This window comes from Schistocerca americana, chromosome X (genome assembly GCF_021461395.2).
Source record: "Schistocerca americana isolate TAMUIC-IGC-003095 chromosome X, iqSchAmer2.1, whole genome shotgun sequence".
Taxonomy (NCBI): Eukaryota; Metazoa; Arthropoda; class Insecta; order Orthoptera; family Acrididae; genus Schistocerca; species Schistocerca americana.
Genome location: NC_060130.1, coordinates 236084299 through 236107182, shown reverse-complemented (window position 1 = coordinate 236107182; position 22884 = coordinate 236084299). Strand labels below are relative to the sequence as shown.

At 37.4% G+C, this 22884-nt stretch overlaps 1 protein-coding gene across 1 annotated transcript in view; it reads right to left on the bottom strand.

The window, feature by feature from the left end:
* Window positions 1-5726: 5726 nt before the first annotated feature.
* Window positions 5727-22884, bottom strand: part of LOC124555553 (vesicle-fusing ATPase 1) — a 92577-nt gene continuing 75419 nt past the window's right edge. Inside the window, exons 10-14 of the mRNA XM_047129508.1 lie at window positions 19065-19253; window positions 17505-17795; window positions 17026-17210; window positions 16776-16934; window positions 5727-7424 (exon numbers count right to left, since the gene is read on the bottom strand). Of these exons, the coding sequence (XP_046985464.1) occupies window positions 7286-7424; window positions 16776-16934; window positions 17026-17210; window positions 17505-17795; window positions 19065-19253 (963 nt within the window). The 3' untranslated portion in view covers window positions 5727-7285. The remainder of the gene's footprint in view (window positions 7425-16775; window positions 16935-17025; window positions 17211-17504; window positions 17796-19064; window positions 19254-22884) is intronic.

Genomic DNA, 22884 nt, shown 5'->3' with positions numbered 1-22884 from the left:
CACTGACACTAATTTCTGTATCACACATCTTGCAGTTGAATTAAACTGGGAGGGTACTTCTGGATTCTCATTTGTAAAGGAACATTTGAAAATTGAACTCAGCAGTTGTGTTTGTGTGTTGTTACCCTCTATATCCATCCCTGTGCCACCCTTGAGTGTCTGGACCTTGCTGTGGTTGACAGCCATTACATACAAGGGAGTGTTGAAAAGTAATGCCTACAAATTTATGCGAAAGCTCTAAAAGCTTTTCAAATCAAGCAACATTATTAACATTCTGCATCTTTACTCTTCATGTCTACATATCTGCAGACCTCTGTTTACATGGCGGTGTGTAGTGTAACAGTTAGTGCGTGAGAAATAGCATGCTGTAATTGAGTTTTGAATTTGAAGAGTTTTTCCACACATGAAGCACCCTCTCCTTCAGTATGGCAATGCCAGACCACATACAAGAGCTGTGACATCTGCAATAATCCAATACCTTGCTCTCATTGCGAGAAAAATGTTTGTCGCCAAGGTGACTATGTTGAGAAATAAATATGTAGACATGAAGATTAAAGATGTAGAATGTTAATAACATCTGTTTTACAAAAAAAAAAAAAAAAAAGAAAAGAAAAAAAAGCTTCAAGAATTTTCACATAAAATTTTGGAGGCATTACTCTTCAGCACACCCTCATATGACCAGAATTTCTTTGGGTTTTGTAGGATATCTTTCAATAAGATTCTGCTATGGTTGTAGTTAAAGGCCTTCATGCACCACCCTCTTGACAGCCAAATGTGTTACACTCAGTATCTATCTATTCATTTATCTATTATATATCTATCTATAGGCCTATGCTTTGTATTTCACCTATTACACAGTAGTAACTTTCTTTACTAAGTTTCTTTGCAGACACTGTGTACGATGGAGGGTCCCTTCCATCACATACTGTTCTACTAGGTGCATATGAATCCAGTGACTGGTTAACTGTTTTGAGCCTGAGACAGAGCTACTCTACGTGCTCCTCCCGAGAGTTAAATGCTTTAAGTTCCCCCTTGAGATGAGACTTAACTGTCTCTTTGTCTAGTTTACTGAACATATAAATCTTTGTACGTGCTTTAGTTGCCCTTTGTACTTAATTATTCATTGTTTCTACAACCTTCTACATACTTCATTATTGCTTTTACTCTCTCATGAATTTTCTGTTGTATCAACAACTTGAAATATAAGCATTACTAATAAAATTATTGATATTAATAGATAAGTTGTAGTTCCACAACGAATAATTTGGTACTTGATTGTAACTTCCTTTGTGGCCCACTTCTACATACACTGATAAGCCAAAACAATATGACCACCTGCCTAATAGCTCGTTTGTCCATCCTCGGAACAAAATACATCATGAATTCTGAATACCAGGGACCCAAAAGTTTGGTGGTAGGTTTTTGGAGGTACCTGGCATAGATGTTTACGCACAGGTCATTAATTCGCATGAATAATGTGCTGCCAATTTGCAGAAACAGTGATGCTGCTCAATAGCGACCCAGATGGTTTCCATAGAATTTACATCAGGAGAATTTGGTCGCTGAGACATCAACGTGAGCTCACTATAATGCTCCTCAAACCATGTAGCATGGCTGTGGTTCCAAGACACAGACAATTACACTGTTGATAGATGTCATCGCTGTTGGGGAAGACATCAGGCATGGAGGGATGCAGGTGATTTGCAGCTGTCAGCATGTTTTTGATTACTACGACAGGTCCCATGTGATCGCAGGAGATTGTTTCCCATAGCATAATACTGCCACCAACAGCCTGCATCCATGGCATGCTGCACATTTTGAGCCATTGTGCACCTTGATGACAGTGTTTGTGGTGGAGACAAGCATCGACCTAGGATAGCAAAAATGTGTTACACCTGATGAAGTGGCACATTTCCATTGATGAAAGGTCAAATCCTGATGGTAATATGCCCACCAGGTAGGTCTGCTGTGGTGCTCCATGTTCCAGAAAGTGTGATGAACAGTGTCCTCTAAAACACTTGTGCATGCACCAGCATTGTGCTCTTTTGCCAAAGATTCCACAGATCACCATCTATCCTACTTTACAGACCAGACAAGCTCTGGACACCAGGTTCTGTGAAGAGACATGGATGTCCAACCATTTAGTGCCTAGTGGTAGTTTCACTGTCCTACCTCTTTCCATAGATGCCCACGACAGTAGCACGTGAACATTTGACCCGCTTTGCCATTTTCGAGGTACTTGTTCACAGGCTTTGCATAACAATGACTTGTCTATTGTCAAAATCACTTATCTCAATCAATTTCCCTATTTGCAGTCCCATACCTATACTGGGGTGATCTCCATTCTGTGCCTGCAACACTTACAAGCTTTTGTTACCGTGTCATGTGCCCGCAATGCCACCAGGCAGCATGATGGGCGGTGATGATCATGTTTTGGTGTATCAGTGTACATAGCCACACCAATCCATATTGCATTTAATCTCCAAGTGTTCAATGTTATTTATTTCAATTAGAATGGCTGTGTCAGTGAGATACCAATCTGAAGGTAGCCAGTATAGATAAATTGGTTTCAAGTGCTGACAGCAGTAGGAACTTGTCCTTGCCTTCCACGTTTCTTGAAGTTTATTTCATGCCAAATGTCATGACATGTCTCCCTGATGAATAAAAATGATGGATATTTGGAGGTCATCTTCCACCTACATATTTTCCTTAGGTTGACATCTCTATCATCAACTGTCCTCTTTCTGAAGACAAACGCTTCTTTAGAGTGTCGTATTTGATAGAAATCCTCTCTTTTCATATTATATACAAGCCAACTTCTTGATGATCTCGCACCACTTATCTGGACTGTACACATCTTGTACTTGTCGGCGAACGTAATTTTTAATTGTACTTCAGGAACATAATGGTATGTACATTCACTTACCATTATGTTCGTGAAACGTACTAAAGACAGTATATTTACAAAATAACGTACCTCCGAGTCATCTGAATCGTTAGGAATGTATTCTGGATCCCTCTCGAAGATATTAGTATCATTGGAAGTATATTCCTCGTCTTCTGCCATGTTCACTGTTGCCATAATCTCAGAGATGTTTTTATTTGCCACCATTCTCTCTGTCACTTACCATTATGTTTCCGCAACAGACGGACAGTGGCGCTTACCATTAAGCTCCTCCCTGACATCTGTTGAATGAATTTGGAACTACTAGTAAGTTTACTGCATGTGCATCCTACAGGTGGTGTCATTAGCCATCTACCGCAAAATACACTGCGATGGCGCTTACCATTGTGTTCCCCCGAGCAGCTCAATTCTGGAAAGTAGGATGATTATTGTCTGTTTTGTATGTTTCTATTCAAAGTGCTAGAAATCTTGTCTTCTGAAGGTAAGGATTGGCCTGTCATTCTATTTCTCATTTTAATAAATTTTTGTATAGAGTGGGTATTACCAAATTAATTAAAATTATAATTTGCAACTATTGTTATTATTCATATTTGTATGAATTATTCTTAAAACATTTCACAAGTAGTGGAAAATCACATTAGACTCATTGAACGTAAATACTGATGTATTCAAATATCTTTGAAGTGCAAGGTATGGTATCTTTGTTGTTGATTTTTGTATATCAATTATTCAGTTAGTTAGGGAGTATCAGTACTGTTAGTAGTAGGGTAGCAGTGAGTCATGGAATAGTACAATGGTAGTTGGTGTGTTATGGTGTAAAACACTGAACTATCTACCATAAAATTGTGGTGCCATAGAATGGATATTGGATTTGTTACAGACGACTGGAATTTGAGCTGAAGGAAATAAAAAGGCATGTTGAAATATCATCACGCAGCAGTGTCCTTATCCGTTACATACCAGCTTGATCTGACATACGAAGATTTATAACCAGATAAGTATGTTTTTTAGTTTAAGTGTTACTTCAAACTTCCTTCTCACTTAAAATAGTTGCACCTAAAAGTGTGGCACGAGAACAACTGATGACTTGTTACCAACGGTGGAGGGATTTATTATAGTATGGACTGCTGTAGGGAGAACTTAAGAAAAAATGCTGAATTGTTATGCTGTAGAAATTACATAAATAAGGAACTTTCTTTTGCATACAACATGGGATGTAGAATTTCTGGGTGTTTAGGTGCAGAATGTCTGGGTATAAGTAAAAACAACAATTTAACATTGAAATTAAATAAATTTATTCTTCATTTCTTTAATAACAAATAAATTAATTGTATTATTTTTATTTACATAAGTACAGAATGTTCCTCTAGTGAACAATACTTATACCAGTCATACTGTAACTTTTATCGAACAGTCAAAATCAAAACTGCTAAGGCCATTTCCATTGAGGATATATATATATATATATATATATATTTTTAAAGGAAGAAACTACAATCTGTTATACAAAACATCTATAATTTATAGTTCTTTATCCAGTGCAAGTTCATTGCTACAGAATGTGAAGAATATCACTGTAACTTTAATGCAACCTTAATCTGTTGTGGAGGTTGAGGGTGAGATCCAACGATATGTACTGAAGGAATTTACATTTAGTCAAGTAGAATAAATTTTCTAAGAATTTGACACATTCTGCACAATAACACCTACCATTTAATGTGCTAGTACATCCACAAGAAGCATCTGACTAGAAGTTTAACTGGTATACCATTTCTGCTGATAAGCAGGCAGATCAACTACATAATCATCTGTTCAGCAGCATATATTGCATATATAACTGCAATTAACAAAATGGAAAGTACTCTGTTTTACTTAATTATAGCTTATGTTATCTATATCTAGTAGAATGAATAATACAACATGTCAATAAAACAGCAGTGATACATTTCAAGTACAAACTGAAAGGATTATATTATAAAGTATAATACAATTAAAAGCAATTACAAAATTTTTAGGTCTTTTAAAATATTTTAAAGGCTGTGTGCAATTCACTTGAATACTGGTGTATTTTTTTAAAAGAAATTATTAATTATACTATATATGTTACTGTTCTTTGTGAGTGTATCATGGAATGTGTAAAGGAATGATTTTTTCCAAGTTACTACAGCATAAAATGAGCTTTTCAGCATTACTGGACACTATTAACATTTAACTGTACATTAAGTGATATATTATTTTGAATAAATGGCACAGTCACTTTCTCTTCGGACACAGTGACAACATGAATATGAGAAACACAAAAATGAACACAGTAACCAACAAGACACATACAAAAATTATTTATACACCTGAAAAACAGTTTTAACAAAGATGTAACAATTATTTACATTTATTGGCATTTCATATATTATGTCAAGAGCCAACAGTGTTGTTAATGATTACAATAAACTTCAATAAACAATTTACTATTTAATGAAGATTTTTACTCTGAAAATGAAATCAGGGACTACGTGCCGGTTTACTGTATCTCCCAGTAAAACACAATAGCACACACAACTAACAGCATGCAATGACTTAAAAACATTTGTCTCAAATGAATATAGAGCAGAACGATCTTTCATAAGCATGGATTTGCAGAACATTTGCAGTGTTCATTTATTTTTTTAATTTTCTTCTATTCCTCCATTTTATTCACCATAGGAATTCAAGCAAAGTATCTAAATTACAGAGTGCAACATTGAAAAAAGACAAAACATGCTCAAAATAATTTCATGCGAGGTCTTTCTTGATAACTTAAACAACACTGGTAAGATAGCATAAATTCTTATTTCAAGTGCTTTATTTGGAAAGTAACACAAATTTCTACACAATTATTCAAATTCATGGAGAGAGTACAGATAAAAGTTTTGCATTATCTATGGCAAATAAATACACACAATGAAGACAAAGGAATTGGTATAGTGATTTTTATAAATACATAAACCCAGAACTTTATCACAGAGAACCTCTTATCCTTCACATCAAGCCACAAAATGTATGGAGGAAGATGAAATTTAAGTTCTGGTGCTGGAAGACTCACTAAGGAATACAAATGAATAATAAATATGCAAAAAACAATGAAGTACTGAGTGAAGAAATTTCACCTTGACAATGACGCAGTTAAAAGCTTCATAGTAAGAGAATTGAATCTATTAATAAAATATTGAGTACATGAGCACACAAGCTGAATGAAATTGTCAAATGATTCCTACCCTGATGCAGAATTTACCTCTCTCAATGACAAAGTGATTTCCAATTAACTAATAATAAGTAGAAGGGAGGAAGCTGACAAAATAGAAAATTGTTAACCTTAGTATCTTCCTGGAAATCAAATGTACTTGTCATTGTAAATTTTACTTAAACATTTTCAATTTTACTTAAACACTTGTGTGAGAATGTTTTACTACACTGACACAAATTTTATGAGAGCATTTCAAGTCAAACTTTTAAAAAGGCACATTTTGTAACAAACGCTGATTCTGTCTTACATGAGTGTACTCTGAACAACATTCATGCGAGATTTCTGCGACTAATGTCAAATAAAACAATCTTTTAGCACCTTATTTTTTGGTTAAACATCACCAACGACCATGTGTTTGATACACCTCTTGTGAATTTTAAATCAGAAGAAATGCAAATATTTTAACAAAATTTAAAATGTAATGTCATTTTGTATCAACACATTTTACCAACAGCTTTAGTAGCATACACAAATACAAACTAATTTAAATATGACACAGAGTAGTGGGTCACTGAGTAATTCTTCAGGAAAATGTTCTTTTCAGGTAATCTTTACACCATTTCCAGAAGTTATAATCTTTTGCATGCTAATAAACAATGACATTTTAAAAAATTCAATCTGTATGAATGCCAGACATTCACACAAGCGCACACACACAAAATTATCACAAACATAGTACGACTTTTACATCGTTTACTATGTATAGATTATTGGCATCTGTTGTGAGAACATACAATAGTTAACAAAGAGTATAATCTACAGAATGAAAATCTGTAGTATAATGCTTTATGGTTTACACTTGCTTCCAGTAAAAAGACAGTCTACCAGTCTCCAAAAATTAAGTTCCTTCTACAACATTAATGCATGTAGCTGTCTCAACAAAATAACAAATTTTGTATGCTACATGACAACTAGGATAAAAATACTGTTACACATGAATTTTACTTACAATACAGAAATTACATCTAGCTTATATATGTATGAGAAATGCACTAGTCTCCAGGTATTATATGAAAAAGGATTTCACACATTCATTATCATCATCTCATTTCTTAATGTAAATGTGATGACAGAACAATATCAACACCTTTTAATAGACACTACTGAAGACCACGAGAAGAAGATTCAAGGGCACCTTCTTCCTCCAATTTTGAAAGAAATTTTATAATTCTGTACTGTTCCTCAGTTTGTCGGGCCATATCAATTAAAGCCAACAATTTCTTAATTCCTATAAATAACCTGTGCAGAAGAGAGAGAGCAATTAATTCTTTTATTTCAAAAGGACACAGCAACAATCTAACTATTCTATGTCAGAATAAAATGAGATTTAATCACTGCTGTTTTATTTTTCTTGTAACCAAGAAATCAAGCAAAGCAGTTAAGTGTCAATGTCTAAATTGAAACAGCTTTGGTTTTGTACAGTAAATTGTGTTTAATATCAATATAATTTTTGGCAAGGTTGACAACACATACTCTAATAATGTATTCATACTATATAGTGAGTGAACTTTGGTGTACAGTAATTCCGAACAGAGGGCTGGAATGAGTTTTTGGTGTCTTATCATACACTATCTAAAGTAGAAAATGTGCACAGAAACAGATAAGTCAGAACATTATGACCACTGCCCACCATGAAGTTTGACACCACTTGGTGGTGGTGTGAGCACATGACAAGGTAAAAAAAGTATGTAAGCAGAGCAGACACAGAGTGAAGCTATGGGCTCACAATAGGGAAATCCTTCGAGATAAGTGACTTTGACAAAGGGCAGATTATCATCATACAGACCCTGTGAATGAGTATCTTGAAAACAGTGAAGCTGGTCGCTTGTTCCTGTGCTACTAGGTGCTAAATGGTTGGATGTCTGACTCCTCACAAAAAATGGGGTTTGGAGGCTTGTCTGCTCTGTAAAACAGGATAGATCATGATCTGTGGCGTATCTGCTGACAGAGCACAATGATAGTGCACACACAAGTGTTTTGGAGCACATTATTCGTCACACATTGTTGAACAAGGAGCTCCACAGCAGACCTACATGTTTAAATTTTGACCCAACATCATCATCAATTACGACTGCTTTGGGCATAGGACCGTCAGGATTCAATAGTTCATTAATGGAAACATGTTGGTTCTTCGGGTGAACCACATTTTTGCTGTCCTAGGTTGACGGTCATTTCCACAAATGCCGTCATTGAGGTAAACGATGGCTCGAAATATACAGTGGGGCACAGATGCAGGCTGTTGGTGGGAGAAGTAAAGACAGACAAACAAGCTATTAAGCAGGTGGTCATAATGTCTTGATTCATCTGTGTATGCAAGTACGGGGTGTTCAAAAAGTCCCTCCGAAGTGCCGTATGATTGTTAGCCGCGCGTGCTGTATGATTGTTTGCCTGTCTAGGTTACTTCCCTTCAAGCGGACTATCCCAACATTCCACTGTTTCATTTATCTCAACCAGCATCAGTAGTATCACTGGTGTGTGCCGTTACGTGTTGACATGAACGCTTAAGTTTAGTTCCTTTGTTTCATTTTTGTTACTGTTAAAATGCTAACCATTTGAAGAACGCGTGTTTTAATTCGAACAAGTGTTCAAAGCTGGAGGTAAATACATAGTTTCAGTTCGTCAAACATTTAATTCAGTTTTCCCGGAGACAACACTCCATCGCGATATTGTGAGAGATTTGATTAACAAATTTCGAAGTACGGGTTCAGTGACAGATGCACCTTGAAGTGGTCTGAGGATAAACTACTCAATATTTCTGATAAAATATCCACGAGTCTGAACAAGTCAGTGAGAAAACTCACCCAGGAAATTGATCTTAGTGTCGGAACGACCCACACAGCTGTAAGGAAAAATTTTGATCTTTTCCCATACAAAGTGACAGTCATGCAAGAACCGAAAAGTACTGATCATGGCAAGAGACTGTATTATTGTCAATGGTTCAAAAATTTCGTTTGACAAATTGGAAGGGATATTCTTAATGAAATGTTTTTCACTGATGAGGTGTGGTTTCATTTATCCGGGCACATGAACTAGCACAATTCTCAAATGTGGAGTACTGCAAATCCATTATGTATTCATGAGGAACCACTTCATTCTGTGAAAATAGGAGTTTGGATTGCAATTTCTAGACATCAGATTGTGGTTCCTATATTTTTCAATGAAACAATAAACGCACAACGATACTGCAGCGATATTCTGAACCCATTCATAGAAGAACTTATGTTAAGTGAAATACTGAATGGTTATTCTCAACAAGATGGTGCAACTGCACATACAGATCGCATTTCAATGTCACTGCTTGTTGATGTTTTTGGCGATCGTATAATTTTACAGGGACTTTGGCCTCCATGATCGCCTGACCGAACACCACCTGACTTTTTCTTCTGGGGTGCAGCAAAAGCAACTGTCTATAAAAACCGTCCAAAATCCATCAATGAATTGAAAACTGCAATATCCACTGAATTGTGTATTCTACAACAGGGGTAACACTTTCAACATTTAATGTGAAAATTTGTAAGTAAAAATGAATATTCAATAAATTAATAACTTTTATTTCACAAAGTTTCATTTCAGTATATTCACTGCGGCATATGGCACGCGCGGCTAACAATCATACGGCACTGTGGAGAGACTTTTTGAACACCCCGTAGAATCTTGTTATTAGCAATCCTTAAGCATCACTAGGCATAAGAGTATCGTATTTACTTGAATCTAAGCCACACTTGAATCTAAGCCGCACCTGAAAAATGAGACTCGAAATGAAGGAAAAAAAATTTTCCCGGATCTAAGCCACACCTGAAATTTGAGACTCTAAATTCAAGGGGAGAGAAAAGTTTTAGACCGCACCCCCAAATCGAAACAAAGTTGGTCCATTGTAACATGAGACACAATTTAGGTCTAATGGATGATGACAGAGCTACAGTAGTATAGTTCGAGTCGTAAACTTAACAGTTAAGCTTTACCAAGCAGCCATTACTATGTGTCAGGTGCTCCGTCCGTATTTATATGGGTACCCTTCCTTTTTGATGTGCTTCGTCTGGTTTGAATCGATTGCTTATTTTGCTTTGATATGATAAGTGCCGTTCTCTTTGTTATAGGTGTTTACGTGAGTAAGCTGAAAATGCATTATTGTACTGTGTCATGCATTGTTTGTCACATTCTGATCATAATTGTTTATGACCTGTCGCTGCTCGCGGCATGGCTTGCTTTTGTGCGTGCTACCACCACTTACAATAAAAAGAAGAGAGTAATTGTCTCATTAGGGAAACAATGGCAAAAGACTGCCATTTGTTGTTACTTACACTGCTGCTTTCTTTCATAATGACCAACAAGAACCAAATAACAGACTGTGTATGATAGAAGATGTTCTGAACAAGAGGTCAGTGAAAAATTTTCTCCGTTTGAAAATCTTTGCAGATGCCTCTTTAGTACATTACACTCTGCACAGAAATTAGAGTCATCTTAGATTTAAAAATCTAGTCAGTTGCCGTGCATCATTTCTGACTGTATCACTATTCAGCATAAGGATAATATGAATATAAACATGACATGATATGATATGTATATTCTAAAAACAAAGATGATGTGACTTACCAAACGAAAGCACTGGCAGGTCGATAGACACACAAACAAACACACAAAATTCAAGCTTTCGCAACAAACTGTTGCCTCATCAGGAAAGAGGGAAGGAGAGGGAAAGACGAAAGGATGTGGGTTTTAAGGGAGAGGGTAAGGAGTCATTCCAATCCCGGAAGCATATTCTTTCGCGTTTGCTGTTGTCTCAGTATAGTTTCGTAGTTTATTAGGCAGACAGGATTTAAATGAGATAGCAGCAAACACGAAAGAATACATGGCATAATTTTTATATTCTTCTACCTTTTCTTTTAATTTATTTAGGCCTACTGACGCACAGGTTTTGGCGCCAGTATTTATCTTTGTGCCTGCAAATCATGCCTGTGTAGCACTACATATATTCGATGGCAGAAGTTACTTGTGGTGGCACCTACCAACATTTTTCAGAACTTCCGCTTACTTTGCACTCCATTCTAAGCCGCAGGCATTTTTTTGGGTTACAAAAACCAGAAAAAAAGTGCGGCTTCGATTCGAGTAAATATGGTATACACAGTTTTGAAAAGATTGAACTGTGAATTATTTGTTGCTATTTCAACACATTATCCCACATAATATGACAAAGTACACATATTAGACACCTATCCTGATCAAATACAATACAGTGCGAAGTAGCCCACTTGATATGTTTGCCTTTAGTATGAGTTTGTGTTTGTCCCATAACAGGTGCCACATGATTCACTTAATGCATAGTCACAGGATGAGATGTTGGATCTCATGTCCAAGCTATCCCTCTCCACTGTTGCACAGTAGTGGCAGAACACTGGATCTTTGACAGAAGTAGCAGTAACAGAAAATTTTCATCCGTTGTCTAGGACATGTGCCCAGGTTTTCTTCCGAGGCAACCCTGCCTTACCCAAGCTGCTGCAGGTAGCAGAATGCTTACATCTACATCTACACTCTGCAAACCACCATGAGGTGCATCACAGATGGTACGTACATTCCATTGTACCACTTATCAGGGTTTCTTCCTGTTCCATTCATGTATGGAGCATGGGAAGAACGGTTGATTGAATGCCTCTATGCACGCACTAACTATTCTAATTTTATCTTCACGTCCCTCTGTGAGTGATATGTAGGGGGTTGTATGTTCCTAGAGTAATCATTTAAAGCCAGTTCTTGAAACTTTATTAAGAGACTTCCTTGGGATAGTTTACATCTATCTTCAAGAGTCTTCAAGTTCAGTTCCTTCATTATCCCTGTGAAACTCTCCCACGGATTAAACAAATCTGTCACCATTCGTGCTACCCTTCCCTGTATACGCTCAATATCTGTTAGTGCTATCTGGTATGGATTTCACACAGTTGAGCAATATTCTAGAACTGGTTGCACGAGTGATTTGTAAGCAATTTCCTCTGTAGACTGATTCTGTCAACAAACTGAAGTCTACCACCTGCTTTATCTATGTCTGAACCTATGTGATCATTCCATTTCATATCCCTACAAAGTGTAACACCAAGGTATTTGCACAAGTTGGCCAATTCCAACAGTGACTCATTGACATTATAGTAATAGGATACTATGTTTTTTCATTTTATGAAAGGCAAATTTTTTCCTTTCTGAATATTTAAAACAAGTTGCCAATTTCTGCACCACTTTTAAATCTTATCAACATCTGATTGAATATTTGTGCACCTTTTTTCAGATAGTACTTCATTATAGACAACTGCATTATCTGCAAAAATGCCTGATTTTACTATTAATATTGTTGCAAGATCATTAACACTTTGCCATCCGCACGCCTCGTACAAATTTATTTGCTTGGAGCCAGCAGCGCTAATTGAGATTTCGTGGCTTGTCGCCAGATGTTCTTGACATTATCGGGAGATCGTAAATTGTTACGTTTTACTAATCTCATCATTAGTTCTCGTAAGTTCTCAACCCTGTCCCCTACTTTCATGAAATTTCGAAGATATACATACATAAATAAATACAAAATTTGTTTCATATATTTGTTTATTTGCATTGTCTTTGGTACTCAGTATTTCTCTTACATATGACATGCAACAAAACAGTCACCAAGACAAAATGCAACTCAACAAGACTTGCACATTAAGTTTGTTGTGTTTTTAGTAGTAGTAGTAGTTGTTGTTGTTGTTGTTTTGGGAACATACATGGCAGTTTCTTCATTTTCATTTATTTGTTTCAAGAATATGTAGGCCTATTAGTTGGTGTTATTTTATGTGACCAGAAAGTCTGTCAGCCAGATCACGATGAGACATACGCGATGTAGTGGCAACCTCCAAGTTTTGCTCCACACAGTCATCATAAATAATCGTATTGTCTCTTTCATCTGCCAAGATGAAAGGGCACAAGTACTTATAAGAACAAAAAACTTGTTGATGTGTGTAACTTATTGTTCCCTAAACAAAACGCCACCAGACTTCAAAAGATACTAAAGTATTGTCACCGGCCACTGCACAATGCTATGCTCATGACACCATTGTGGTGCCCCTGGCCGTTGACCGCTATTTCGCGTGTTACACCGCTTTGGTGTCACCAGGACAGCAGAGTGTTAATATACAACATAAGCATCAAGAGTCCCAACACACTTCCCTGAGGCGCACCCGAATTTACTTCTACATCTGATGATGACTATCCACCCAAGATAACATGTTGTGTCCTTCCTATCAAAAAGTATTCAATCCAGTCACAAATTCCACTTGATATCCCATATGATCACATCTTTGACAATAAGTGTAGGTGTGGTACTGAGTCAAATGCTTTTTAGAAATCAAGAAATACAGCATCTACCAGATTGCCTTGATCCAAAGCATTCAGTACTTCAATTGAAAAAAGTGTGAGTTGGGTTTCACATGTTCAATGTTTACAAAATCCATGCTGGGTGGCACTGAGGATATTTAGTTTTGGGGATCACTTTTACTACCCTTCCCTTAGATGTGTGTGACCTGTGCCTTTTTCCAAGAACTGGGGATAGTTTTTTTGTTCAAGGGATCTACGATAGAATGTAGTTACAAGAGGGGCTAACTCAACTGCAAAATCAGTATAGAATCTGACAGGTATTCCATCGGGCCCTGGAGCTTTGTTCAGCTTCAACGATTTTAGCTGCTTCTCAACACCATTGACACTAATACTTATTTCCTTCATCTTTTCAGTGGTATGAGAATTAAATTAGAGCAATTTTCCTGTGTTTTCCTTTGTAAATGAACATTTTAAAATGGAGTTAATCATATAATCTTTTGCTCTGCTACCCTTAATTTCGGTTCCTGTCTCATTCACTAGTTATTGGACACTAATTCTGGTTCCACTAACAGCCCTTACATACGACCAAAATTTCTTTGGGTCCTGTGAAAGATCACTTGACAATATTCTGCTATGGCAGTCATTGAACGCATCACGCATTGCTCCCTTGACAGCCAAACATGTTTCATTCGGCATCTCTCTACCTATAGCCCTACACTTTGTTTTACACCTATTATGCAGTAATCTCTGTTTCTTTAGAAGTTTCTTTACAGTGACTGTATACCATGAAGGTTCCCTCCCATTATGAACTGTTCTCGGTCCATATCTATCTATCCAGGACACGGTTAACTATTCTTTTAAACCTGAGCCAGAGTTCCTCTACATTCTCCTGCCTTGTGCTGAAAGTTACACATTCCTCATCGAGATGTGACACTAATAATTTTTTCTGCAATCAGGTAGATGCTGTATTTCATGACTTCCAAAAAGCATGCTTGTTTTAGTTGTCCTTTGTACTTTGGTCATTGATACCAGTTTTAATGTGGACATCCTCAAAGAGGTCAGGTCTATTTGTTGCCATTAGATGCAATAAATTTCCATCATAAGTGGGACTCCTAGCTACCTGTTCTAAGCAGTTTTCAGAAAGGCATTTAGTATAGTTTCACAGGATGTCTTATCACACCCACCACTAACAAAACTGTTAATTGTTGGATGATAACAGTCTCCACCGTATGATTGGGGAACTTACCTAGAAGTGAACTGAGGTTTTCTCTAGTGTTTTTGGTTACAGAAATCATCATTTTATGCCCACACCTGATTCTGAGTCTTGCCCAAACAATCTCACATGCAGCTTCAATTTCTACCTCACTGGATTTGAGTTTCTTATCTACTGAAACAAATACACCACCTCAATTTCCCACTTGCCCATCCTTTCAATATACACTTGAATTTTCCACAAAAATCTCACTGCTATCAATTTCAGGTTTACTAGAAATCCTGACAGTTTTCCAAAGGTAGACAGTGGCATGGAGTGCCCACCACAACTCTTTTCTGTCAAGCTTTGGCCGCTGTGGCCTGAAAATCTGCGTTTTCCCCTAAAGTATTTATATTGGCACAGAACTGTACACCTAACCTGGGCTGCCAAACAGCACTTGTCACTCACCCAAACAACAGGCTGCCTTCTAAAGTGACATGAGACGATTGGGATCGATAAAACAATTGCATGGTAGGATCCAGAATGCTGTCTTGGAGTTAAAAAATCAGCCACTTGGTTGTATGCCTTTGCTCTGTTCATAATCTCTGTTGTTGCCTTTTGGGGCTTTCTCCATCTGATAGGTAGGTCCATACTTTAAAGTCATCACTAGTTTAATACTAATAAATCTGTAAATTCCTGCTGAGCAGAATCTGTAAAGGTTGAGCAGCAAAATGTGCAGACTGCAGTTTGAGGATGGCACAGTAGTAGTGCTGAATGCATGCTATTGTCAATGTTGAGGATGCATAGCTCTTGGAACATGAAGCTCTCTACTGTTCAGTGCCTGGGGAAGGCACAGAATTGGGCAGAGTGTGTGTGTGTGTGTGTGTGTGTGTGTGTGTGTGTGTGTGTGTGTTAAAAGTGTCTCAAGTAAGTAGAAAGGTAGGAGGAGTTGCATTACGAGGACTGGCAACCTTTTAGTCTAAAGCCTCTTGCGGTGATAAATGCAGGGAGCAGCTTTGCCTCAAGCCTTTTTAAAAGGAATTGCTTTAAATCTGTAGCTGGGGGGGGGGGGCAGGGGGGGGGACGCAAAATAAGTGTTAACAGTAATAACGACAAATTTGTCAAATGAAAAGTATGGCTATAACTTTTCCTTTGGCTTTTCCTTAAAAGGTAACCATTGTGGTGAGTAGTGGGCGGTACTTCATGTACAACTATCACTTCACCCTTTCCTGTTCCAGCTGCAAATGGCGCATGAGAAGAATGACCGTTTATCAATTCTGTGTGAACTCTGTGTGATTGTTCCAATTTAAATAACTTTGTACACATACTCCCAGGAATTTAATGGCCGAAAAACCTATTTTTAAGGTGTAAGGGGTTATTATCCTGCCCAGAGATTTACAATTCTATCATACTCGCCATTCACCATCAGGTGGGCAGAGACTAGACAGGAAGGGCAAATCTGAAGGTGCAGCATCACCATGGATTCCTTGCATTAGAAGTGCCAAAGACTTAGTCTCAGGTGCCTCAACAGCATCACAACCCAGCATAGAAGCCTGAAGCCTGTCTTGGCAGCCACCAAAACTTCCAACTGTTTCTGGACAGTGGCCAATTCTTCCCACATCTGTACACAACAGGCACAGTCTTTATCTATCTAACCTAGGTTTGTCTATACCACAGAGAATATAAAATTAACCCAAGCAGTTACTAGTTATGATGTAAGTACTTCTGCTATCATGTTTGTGATTATTAATACACTACAAAGCAGCTCAAGTGACACTGCTACTCTTCAAACATACTAACCACAGAATAAGTTTATGAATGGTAGTCAGCACAGTTAAATACGCAGATGATGTTCACCTTTTTTCCACACAAAGGATAGAAATACTAAACTAAATCCTGTGTACAAATGGAAAAAAGCAACAACAACAACAACCGCCGCACTCTCATATTTCTTTTGGCACCGATATAACTACCACCCCCGCCCCCCTCCCCATCACCACAGCCTTTGTGTGGTTTTTGTTATTCTGTTAACAAGTGAAAACATGTTTAACAATGGTATTACTTACCGCTGGCCCTGTATTTTCCGACTAATTGTAGCAACATCTTTCTTCGAAAAAACATCAGTTTCTTCTAGCACTGCTATAAGGTGCTCTGGTTTAGAAAGATTTGGTACATGGAGTACAGCTGTGAAGGCAGACATCATTTCCATGTCTTCAAGAACTTGCCTGCAATAATTTCACAATAAGTAATACTTCAACGAAAGTACCCAAAAGTTCTTCACAGATATTTTCAATCAAAACAAAGAGATACATTTACCTTCTACTACTGGTGCACAGTATGAGGAGTTTCCTGCCTTTTGGTGGTTCTTTCTTCAGAAGCACTAAAAGTGCCTGAAGTGTCAAATTGGAATACCTGGGTCCAATAGGACCATAATCAAGTAAACGTTCAATATTATCAACAAGTATACAGCTGAGTTGTGACCTATATGCATCATCAAAAACCTGAAAAACAACGTATTCACACATATTTACATTTTTGTATTTGCACAACAACATTAATATCTTTCACTACAAATTTATACTTCCAACTGCCATTCATATGCATTTCTGGCATAAATTAAACACACACTTCTGTAGACTATATGCCATAGCTTACATTCCTTGATTGTGGAGTATGATCCTACAGGATTTTTAAAAAAAGCTGAACTGTAAGGTTGCAACTGGATTTAATGTTAAACAATGAAACTTTTATCACACTTTAACACAATTTAAGGTAGTAAAAACAAATATGCACACCTTTCTGATTTGTAAACATTTTGCAGATTCTGTATAGCCAACCATTTCTTCAGGAGAACACACTTTGACAAATGGGAAATCTGAATCTTTTGCAAGCTGTGCAGCAATAGCAGTTTTTCCTGAATTAGGAGGTCCTTCAAGCAATACAGACACCAATCCTGATGTGTCTGTCATGCGAGCTTGTTGAATTAGAAGCATGCCATCTTCAAACACACCACTAACAGGTGTACCCCAATTGATAATACCACGTGACAAGAAGTGTTCCAGTACTTCTGCACTTGTACCAAAGGCCTGTAACCAAATAACATAATGATAATGAAGGTGTTTACTACTGATGACAAATATAAACTACAATGAACTGCCTTCTTCTAATTCCTGGTCAATTAATTTTTCTCACATAAATAAAACATTGTCAGAGACATTAACACAGTTCACGCCACAATTCGTATTTAGTGACTGGCTTCAGTTATATTACCATTCTCAGACCAATTTAATATCCACAGTGAGACAGTAGCATTAATAGCGAAATACTCTCTAGTAACTGTCTGTCAAATGTTTAAAGGAAACAACTTCTCAGAGATGCAAGCCATGTTATGGGTACGGAAAATAATAGGACCGTATGCATATTGAATTCCAAACCTTTATATTTGTGTCCTACACTTATCCCTGTGTTGCCCCTGGTTTGAGAGATCTCCAATGTAAAATTCAACTTCCTGTGAAGCAATATTTTTCATTTAATCAGAACTATGGTGTACCATATTTGCAATCATTTAGGAGAGAGTTTTCTTCAAAATTTATCCAAAGGAAAGTAGTCTGAAAGGCTAGTTGTGTAGTGTGTTTTGTGCCTATAGAAAAGTATGAAAGAATTTTGTATAAGATCTTTTTGGTAACACAAATGCTTAACATGTTTATATATAAAGGCGTAACAACTTCTCTAGGCTGTGACAGCTTAGCAAACTTCTCTGGTAAGAAAGTTTTGGGAAACTGTGCACTAATGGACCTTTTTATCCTTCATTTCTTGTTGTTTGACGATAATCTTAGTGCTCAAATTAATTTTAATTTTTGAAGTCACCCAATGCCTTTAAGATATGTTAGTGTCTCCAAGATAAATATCCAGAAGCACAACTATGAAACCAGTAACAGAAACATCGAGAATTACATAAGTTGTAGAAATGTGATCCATTAGTACTGTAAGTGCTGACATGTAATTTATTACTTTTTCTGTGTAAGAAATCCTACAGATGAAGTTCAAGATATCGAACATTACATCTGTTTCATCAAGGATTGAAGCAAGTATCAGCTGCACTCTCATTGCAGAAGCGTAATTGCATAGACTGAATTAGGGGACTACAGCAAATGTATATCAAGACGGAGGCACTGACATTCAAACCTCATGCAATACTGGTGTACCATCTCAAAATCTAATTACAAAAATGAAATCTATATTTTCTAGTTTATCTGCACTGGAATTTGTTATGTGGAACAGACTACTATGGCATTTTAGAAAAGTTTTTATTCCCAGTTCGTCTAAATAACCAAAAATAAATAATATTTTCTTACTGGCTTTATATCATGTTCCAGTGCATGCAGAAAGTCTGATCTGTCAACCAACAGCTTCTCCATTGCCTCAGGATCAACTTCAACTTTGCTTGATGCTTTGATGAGTCTGTTCATGGCAGTTGATTGAGCAGCACGCACCAGACCTTCCAGTTCAGCACCACTGAAATTTTTTGTCAGTGCTGCAAGCTCCTGTAACAGCAAGGCAATAATTAAATTACACACTACGACACACACATTTTGCTGGGATATTTATACTTCTGATTTAAGTAATTATTTCATTCCATGGCTGGACACTATCAAGCAAGCAGTATGAAAGGGTTTCATTGAAAAGTAATTGAAATGCACACTTGTGTTTTTTATTTTTTAATTAAGCAAAATATTGTACTATACAGGGTGTCCCAGCTATCTTGTCCACCCAAAATATCTCTGGAACAATAACAGCTATTGGAAAACGGCTTTCACCGGTATCAATGTAGGGCTGGGGCCCATGAATGTACATATTTGGAAACATTCTAAAATGAAAGCATATGTGTTTTTTAACACAAACTTTTTTTTTTTAATGGACCTCCTATATTTTTTCTTCAGCAATCCATAGCATGACAAAGCACATACACAATGGCGTTGATTGCATCGCAATATTCCCATTACATCCCGAGATATTGAGATGCGAAGTTGACGCTTGAACCACCCGACATGCACTGCTAGCGCACGTCCTGAGGCTCAGGCGTGAACCCCATGCTGCCCGTAATCACAGCAGGATGGCAGCAGACCGTATTATTCGATTCGGACCTCTTGATAAGTATGGAGGTGTGATTACACATGTAAATCACATCGCGATTACAGGCAGCATGGGGTACACGCCTGAGCCTCAGGACGTGCGCTAGCAGCGCATGTCGGGTGTTTCAAGCATCAACTTCGTGTCTCAATATCTCAGGATGTAATGGGAATATTGCGATGCAATCAACGCCATTGTGTATGTGCTTTGTCATGCTATGGATTGCCGAAGAAAAAATATAGGAGGTCCATTTAAAAAAACATAAGTTTGTGTTAAAAAACACATATGCTTTCGTTTTAGAATGTTTCCAAATATGTACATTCATGGGCCCCAGCCCTACACTGATACCGGTGAAAGTCTTTTTCTAATAGCTGTTATTGTTCCAGAGATATTTTGGGTGGACAAGATAGCTGGGACACCCTGTATACTTAAAACAAGCCGCAACAAAAAAACATTCAAACACACAGTTTTAATCTGCCAGGAAGTTTCACATCAGTGCACACTACACTGCAGAGTGAAAATCTCATTCTGGAAAAAAAAAAATATTCGTTTCAAAGTTCATCATCTGGCAAAATTCAGCCAACACCTCTTTTGCCAAGGTTGTTCATCAACCTCCTTTTGAGAGGTCACTAGTCAAACAGCATTACTGAACAATCCATCAAATACAAGGGCAGGTAAAATGAATACACACTGAATTAACTGTGGAGGCTGAGTATACAGAGTAAGACAAACTGTTTGATACATTCAAAATGGGTTCCCTCCCCATGAAACTAAGTAAAAAAAAAAGTGGGAGTGGGTGAAGGTCACACAGTGCTATGAGAAAATGACAAAATAGCTGCAAGAATATGTTTACACAACAGTGTTTATTGAGATGTGACAGTTCAATGTGCATCTTTCATCGTATACATTATTACATTCATAGTACACTTTTTTTTTAACATTAGGGACACCAATAGTGGCTTTTGAGTGTTCTGATGATTCACCTCAACATACCAGAAACTTAAATACAAAAATACAGAAAGGAGAAAAACTTCCTTGCAGCACTACGGGCTTCCAATTACCTGTCTTTTTCCATAACATTTCTACATTGACCCCCTTTCATAAGCCAGGTTTCCTGCAATATCTTCACATCATATTAGATCATTTGATTTCTGACTGTATCCCTAACCATCCTGGAGTGGAAACTAAGTTAGAAATTTTTTTATACACTAGTAAATACAGTAAAACCCCTTTTTAACAAATCTATGGGGACCCAAATATTTTTTCCTTAAACAACAGTTTGCCTCCTTCTTCTTCTTCTTCTTCTTCTTCTTCTTCTTCTTCTTCTTGTTACATAGAAGGAGTGACCCTGAATCAGAATTCAGTCATGTTTAGGTAATGTAAGTGCTATTTAATTACAAAATTACCACTATCATGTGCTGCACATGTATAATTATTACACTTATCACAGAGCACATCCTTCAGTTTCTTTAAAAACCAAGATGACTTGTTTGTTTCGTCCTTCCAGCAAACTGTGGTGAAAGAAGTTGTCATTTTAGTTAGTTGGTATAAGTTAAAATTGATTTAGTTACATTATAAGAGGAAAAATTTCTAGCAGCATAAATACGTTGCATCATCATAGTCATAGTCAGCCTCATCCATGGCATCATCACCAGCAGCTCCTAAGTCACTGTTGCTCCACAAATATTTCACACATTTCACTTGCATCCATTTTGGATGTGGAAATAAGGAGATCAACATCATAAAGTCATAGAATATCACATTTTCATAAATACCAGTGATTCTTCTCCATTCTCCTGGAAAAACATTGTTCTCAGCAGCAGCTGATATGCTGCAGACAATGTTTGCGAAAGAATTTAACGCGATCTGTTATGTTATACTAACTCCATGCAACAACCTCCTCAGTTACTTCCTCTCAAGGAATGTAATCTACTTCGGCACAACTGCTACTCTGTATTTGGCATTAACGAGTACGATTCCCACTTAGACTTCTGCAGTTTGGAGGAAAGAACATGACATTTATATGCCTCAGAAAATACAGGGCACCTGTCAATAAGTACAATTTTCCTTCCTACTGCACTAATCTTTTGATCTAAATGCCTGAAAAATCTCAGGTTTCTGATGTCATCCAGGCACTATTGTTGTACATGTAAGTACAAAGTAGTGTTTCTGCATTGAGGTGACAAACGTCACGAGATGGCAATATGCACATATACTGATGGCGACAGTATCGCATACACAAGGTATAAAAGGGCAGTGCATTGGCAGAGCTGTCATTCATTTGTACTCCGGTGATTCATATGAAAAGAGTTCTAATGTGGTTATGGCCACACAATTGGAATTATCAGACTGAGAAGGAAATGATAGTTGGAGCTAGATGCATGGGACATTCCATTTTGGAAATCTTTAGGAAATTTAATATTCCGAGATCCACAGTGTCAAGAATGTGCCGAGGATACTGAATTTCAGGCATTACCTCCCACCATCGACAATGCAGTGGCTGACGGCCTTCACTTAATGACCAAGAGCAGCAGCATTTGCGTAGAGCTGTCAGTGGTAAGAGACAAGATAGACTACTGGAAATAACTGCAGAAATCAACGTGGGATATAAATTGAATGTATCTGTTAGGACAGTGGGGTGAAATTTGGTGTTAATGGGCTATGGCAGCAGACAATTAAGTTCCCAAACAACGATGGAATTTTTATGGATGGCAATGTGCCATGTCACCGGGCCACAATTGTTCACAATTGGCTTGAAGGACATTCTGGACAAGTCGAGCGAATGAACTGACCATCCAGGTCACCCAACGTGAATCCTATTAACATTTATGGGACGTAATCAAGACTTCAGTTCGCGCACAAAATCCTGCATCAGTAACACTTTCACAATTATGGACAGGTATGAAGGCAGCCTGGCCCAATATTTCTGCAGTGGACTTCAATGACTTCTTGTATCCATGCCACACTGAGTTGCTGCACTACGCTGGGCGACACAATATTTGGAGGTATCTTATGGTTTTTGTCACTTCAGTGTACATTTTCGAA